This window comes from Neovison vison, chromosome 5 (genome assembly GCF_020171115.1).
Source record: "Neovison vison isolate M4711 chromosome 5, ASM_NN_V1, whole genome shotgun sequence".
NCBI classification, from domain to species: domain Eukaryota; kingdom Metazoa; phylum Chordata; class Mammalia; order Carnivora; family Mustelidae; genus Neogale; species Neogale vison.
The window spans coordinates 19,024,214-19,029,752 of NC_058095.1; the positions used below are offsets into that span (position 1 = coordinate 19,024,214).

At 58.0% G+C, this 5,539-nt stretch overlaps 1 protein-coding gene across 1 annotated transcript; it reads left to right on the plus strand.

Annotated features, from left to right (window-relative positions):
• Window positions 1–971: 971 nt before the first annotated feature.
• Window positions 972–4,365, plus strand: SOST (sclerostin). Its single transcript, XM_044250400.1, has 2 exons — window positions 972–1,191; window positions 3,944–4,365. The coding sequence occupies exons 1-2, from the start codon at window positions 972–974 to the stop codon at window positions 4,363–4,365; spliced, it is 642 nt and encodes a 213-aa protein (XP_044106335.1).
• Window positions 4,366–5,539: the final 1,174 nt, after the last annotated feature.

Consider the following 5,539-nt stretch of genomic DNA (forward strand, 5'->3'; position numbering starts at 1 on the left):
TAGAGACCCTAGTCTTAATGGACTAGAGAACAGGGGGAAAAAAGAGGAGATGAAGAATCAGCATTAAAAATGCTGGCCTTGGCTTTTGCTAAGAAAAGGGGTTTTGTGTTCTCCATTCCTAACCACAGCCTGGCCAGGGAAATGACTGCCGTTGGTACATATGTTTGCAAGCAACAGTGAGCGTCTTGGCCGAGAAGCCCCTGTCACCATGCGCGGAAGCCCCAAGATCTCCTTCTCGGGTTCCATCACCAGTGCCCGCCGATTTGCTCATCCTGGACTTGTAACCAGAATCCCGCCTCCTCGCGCAAGCAGATGCCCTCCCCTCCTCGTGGCTTTCCAGTTTTCTCTCTTGCCTTCCAGAGGGTTCCCAACAAGGGGCTTTCTTGGTCAGGATCATCAATGCTGAGTCTCATGGAATTGGGACCAGTGAGATATCTTAAAAAGCTTTCTTCTGCCTCTGCCTCGGTCTGTGGGGACCAAAGATAGAGACCTTGGGCCATTTGTTGTTGGGGTAACAAATGAACTTGGCCTGAGAAAGGGACTTTGAGGGCTCAGAGCCATCATTTTCTTTGTGATGCTGGTCCACAGTTTGTTTTTGAGAAAGCCCAAGAGGCCCAAGGAGGTAAAGATTACGAGCTGGAGCTCATTGTGATATCTGAAAACCGCAGCTGCCAGCACGTGGGAGGTGCTGGAGGGCAGGCTCGCCTTACACACCCCTCTCTCTAGGTCACCTGGGAGCACCAGAGCCATGTGGGAGTTTGCTGTGCCTGGGAAGTCTTTGGGGAGGGGTTGCAGTGAGCACACCCTGTTCCCTCCCCCTGGGCTGAGAGAAACGTGGGACCAGCCCTGCCCCAGACTGTCCTCATTGGTTGGCATCAGGCAGAGGGGGCTTTAAAAAGGCAAACGTGTCCCAGGCTAGGGACCGAAGCCTGTGCTACTGCAAGGCAGGCTGCCCTCCTCCGGCTGGCACCATGCAGCTCTCTCTCGCTCTGTATCTCGTCTGCCTGCTGGTACATGCGGCCTTCCGGGTGGTGGAGGGCCAGGGCTGGCGGGCCTTCAAGAACGATGCCACAGAAATCATCCCCGAGCTTGGAGAGTACCCCGAGCCCCCACCAGAGCTGGAGAACAACAAGACCATGAACCGGGCAGAGAACGGAGGGAGGCCCCCTCACCATCCCTTTGAGACCAAAGGTATGCATGGGGGTAGAGGAGAGCATTTTTCACATGAGGGGTGGCTCTCCGGAAGGTTTTGAAGCCTGGGGTAGACCTTCCGCCCCGCTGTCAGTACTAATGAAGGGACAGCCTTGCCTGGAGGCAGGGGGAAGGTGGCAAGCCAGCATAGCCTTGGTGTTGCAGCTCAGGAGGCAGGAAGCTGGGGTAGGGGCGGCTGGCCACAGGAGCCTGGGGCAGGATCAATGCTGAGGTGGTGAGACTATAACTTCAGGACCGGCTCAGAGCCTCCGAAGGCAGACAGTTTCCAAGAATCCCCTCCTGAGAAGACAGGAGACGGGTCTGGCCGCTGGCATCCCTGGAAGGGAAACCAGGCAAGGGAGCCCTCCCATCCGTGAGCACCTGCTGGAGGTAGACACTCTACCCAGGTTGTACTTAAACCCTACCCCGGGGATCCACCGCAGGGGAGCCCCCGGAGGTGAGTCCCCAATTGGAAAGTGAAGAAACAAAAGCTCCAGACGTGAAGTTAACTTGGTAGGGAGTAGAAGAGCTGAGATTTGACCCCAGTCTGATCCCATGCCAAGATAGCCCTGGTGGAAGATGTGGGGTGGGGTTGGATGGGGGGAGTGCTGGGGACAGAGAGCCAGAGCATGTCCCCACAAAGCAATGGGAAGAGGACATTCCCGCCGCCCCGAGTCTTCCCAGTGAGCTGGCCCTTGAAGGAACGGGAAGCTGTAGGCAGAGTCTGACCTGGGTAGCAGCTTGTCCAGGCCCTGGAGGGGAAGTAGCATCCTCTGTGAGGGCAGTGGATGCAGGTAACCCCATCTGTCCCCAGGTCCAAGCCTTGCCTCGTTACTAGGGAGGGGGCCTGACCGTTGTGACAAGGCAAGGGCTCTCGTGGAGGGCACATCTGGGCTTCTGATCAGGTCTGCACGCACAAGCCTAGGGGGCCGTGTGCACAGCTGGCTGGAGCCGCTGGGGGTGGGGCCGGAATGACACTTCTTGGGGAGGGCCTCACTGCCCTCCAGTCATTGTCTGGTTGGGAGAGGAGTCCACTGCCCAGGCCCCCTCATCTCCTCTCTCCCTGCCCCACAGCCAGCTGGGAATGTGGGGCTCTGCCAAAGGGGCAGCCCCACCGGGGGCCTGAAGACTTGAAGGCCTCAAGTCTTCAAAAGGGAGGGCAGGAGCATATCACCCCGCCACTGCCCCCCGCACCACCCAGGCAAGGTTGATTAAGCTTAAGGGACTGCTTCCTGGGCTCTATGGGGTCCAAATACAAAATACCCACCTCCCTGGGCTCCCAGGAGAAGCCACAGGCCCCCAAGGAAGCTGTAAGCTCAAAACAAAGTCACCTTCTATAGAAGTGCCTGATGTGGGGTACTATTCTTGGAAAGCCCAAAAAGCCTCCTTCCTTTGGCAAACAGGCCACCCCCACACACTCCCCCTGCAGCCTGGGAGCAAGGGTGAGGGTGGAAAGCCAGCCCAGAAACCAGAAGTTCAGCCACTGGAGGAAGGCAGACCCACCTCTCCCCTGCTCTGCTGGTTCTCCGGGCCTGGGGAATGGAGGCCTGGCCTTCTTGGCCTTCTCTCTGCTTTTGGTCCCAGGACTGTTTTTCATCCCCTTGGGTGACAGACAGATGTTCATATGAGGACCAGCTGTTTAAAAAGCTCCCATCTGTCTAAGCCCACAGTAGGAGAGTTGATTAAGGTGACTTCGGGGGACCAAGCCAGACCTTAGAGCACAATCTTCCCCATCCCCCATCCCCACCCCAACCCAGGAGCAAGGCTGGGCTACTATCGGAGATCCATTAAAATGGCACAAAAAAAGAGATGTGCCCAGCAGCATGCCTAGTACACAGCAGGTGCTTAATAAGTGTTTGCAGCAGCTGAACCTATAGGTTTTCAGACAGGGCTCCATCCCCTCTGATAGAGAAGTAACTGTAGTGAGAGGCAGCCCTGTGCCCCGCCCCCACCCCCACCCCAACCTCCCACGTGGGTGCTCAGACACACAGCTTCCACCCTTATAGGAACCCAGAGGGGCTGGGGCCCCAAGAAAGCACAGTGAGGACACCCAACTCTGCCTTTCAGGCAAGGGCCTTTCCCTCTCTAGGCTTCCCGGTCCTCTGTGATGATGAGGGGCCTGGACAAGCAGCCTCTGGCTCTTTTCAAGTCTAATGACTCCTCCCCACCTCCTCTTCCATTTCTGTCCTCCGCAGCAGCTGCCCTGATTTATTCCCTTCAATTAACCCCTACTCCTTTCTCCATCCCCTCACCAACTCTCCCAAGTGGCTGGAAAAAGAATTTAGGAGAAGCCAAGGCCATCATGCAGAGGGTGTGGCTAGCACTTGCTCTGCCTAGACCAGGCACTCCGGGACACGATGTGACTTATAGAGGGAGAAAAAGACTCCCTTGGAGAAGAACACATAATAAAAGCCAGTACTTCCAGCTCTTACCGCATACTCACCGCGGCCCCTGAGTTGTATACGCCATGGATTCACTCCCTAACGGCTCAGGACAAACCAATTTTACAGATAGGAAGCATAGAGAGGTTAAATGACTTGCCCAAGATCACACAGCGTTGAAGCTGGTATTTGAACCCCAACAGATACTTGGCTCCAAAGTTTTAGGGGGAAAGGGTGGGCCAGAGGTCTTTGCATCAGCCCCAGAATACCTGGGCAAATGCAGCTGGAAAGTGGCAGGTTTGGAAAAGGCGGGTTGGGCTGGGTGGGTGGCGTGCAGGAGGCCGCCGAGCCTGACGCAACCTCTCTCGCAGACGCGTCCGAATACAGCTGCCGCGAGCTGCATTTCACCCGCTTCGTGACGGACGGACCCTGCCGCAGCGCCAAGCCGGTCACCGAGCTGGTGTGCTCCGGCCAGTGCGGCCCCGCGCGCCTGCTGCCCAACGCCATCGGCCGCGGCAAGTGGTGGCGCCCGAGCGGGCCCGACTTCCGCTGCATCCCCGACCGCTACCGCGCACAACGGGTGCAGCTGCTGTGCCCGGGGGATGCGGCGCCGCGCGCGCGCAAAGTGCGCCTGGTGGCCTCCTGCAAGTGCAAGCGCCTCACCCGCTTCCACAACCAGTCCGAGCTCAAGGACTTCGGGCCCGAGGCCGCGCGGCCGCAGAAGGGCCGAAAGCCGCGGCCCCGCGCCCGGGGTGCCAAAGCCAACCAGGCCGAGCTGGAGAACGCCTATTAGAGGCCGCCCGCCGCGCCGCGCTCCCCGACCCGCGCCCTAAGCTGGGCGCCGGAGTTTCTGCCCTCTGCGCGCGGTCTGACTGTTTGTATCTCCTTGTAAATGTCTGCAGCCCGGGGCAGGGGGCGGAAACCTTCCGGGCTCCGGCAGGAGGGAGCCCGGCCCTGCGGATCTCGGGGAGGGGGACCAGCAGAGCCTCCCCACCCCCACTCCCCTGCGACCCAGGGGGGTCCCGCAGGGCAGGGACGGCGCTGAGAGTCACACACACTGAGCCACGCAGCCCCGCCCACCGGGGCCGCCCACCTTTGCTGGTCCCACTTCAGAGGACTGCAGAAAAGCGAGCATTTCGCCGCCCAGGGTTTCTATGGGAGCGGTGGGGAATGAGAGTCCGGGGACTGGTTAAGAAAGTTCGCTAAGATTCCTCCTCCACTCCTCTGCCCCCTCCTAAAGCCTTTAGTGCCTTGTTGTGCCAAGAACCCAGGACTGGGGTCTGTAGATAGGATTTCCAGTCTGGACTCTGCCACTAACTCGCCCGATGACCTTGGACCGCACTCTTCCCTTTCTGTCCAGAGTCTGTCCTCAATTTCCTCTTTGGAAAATGAAGGTGGGCCTGGGATTTGTATCTCGAGGAATCTACTGCCACATGATTCCAAGGCCTTGGGTGCCGTTTGAATGGGCAAAGGAGAGAGAGGGGGGTTGGATTGGATTACTGCCATGGTCATGGTCATGGCTAGAATTCAGAACTGTAATCCTCTGATTTGACAGCCAAACAAGGGTGGGGGGGGTGTCTTTTTTAGGGCTGACAAGCTCCTGGAAGAAGCTCGTTCTTTCCAGCCTGGGCTCCCCAGATGTTTGCCTACCTCCACCACTCCACCCCAAAGGATGCAGAAAAGATACCTGCAATTGGGGTAGAGAAGGAGAAGGTCCCAAGGCTAGGGAAGGCTGGGGGAGCACGGCCAGGAATCAATCCCCTATTCCAAAAGAACAGCATCCCCCACCATGGCCATGTTTTAAAGTCACCTTCTTCAGAGAAGCTTGAAGTCCCAGGACACTGGGCTTGCCAGGCCCAAGGAACAGCCAGCCCCCCATTAAGACCAGCAGATCCCTTTGGAGGTGTCTCCTCCCGCCTAGCACTCACAGACATGATTCTGTCTAGCAAGTAGCTTCTTACTACTGT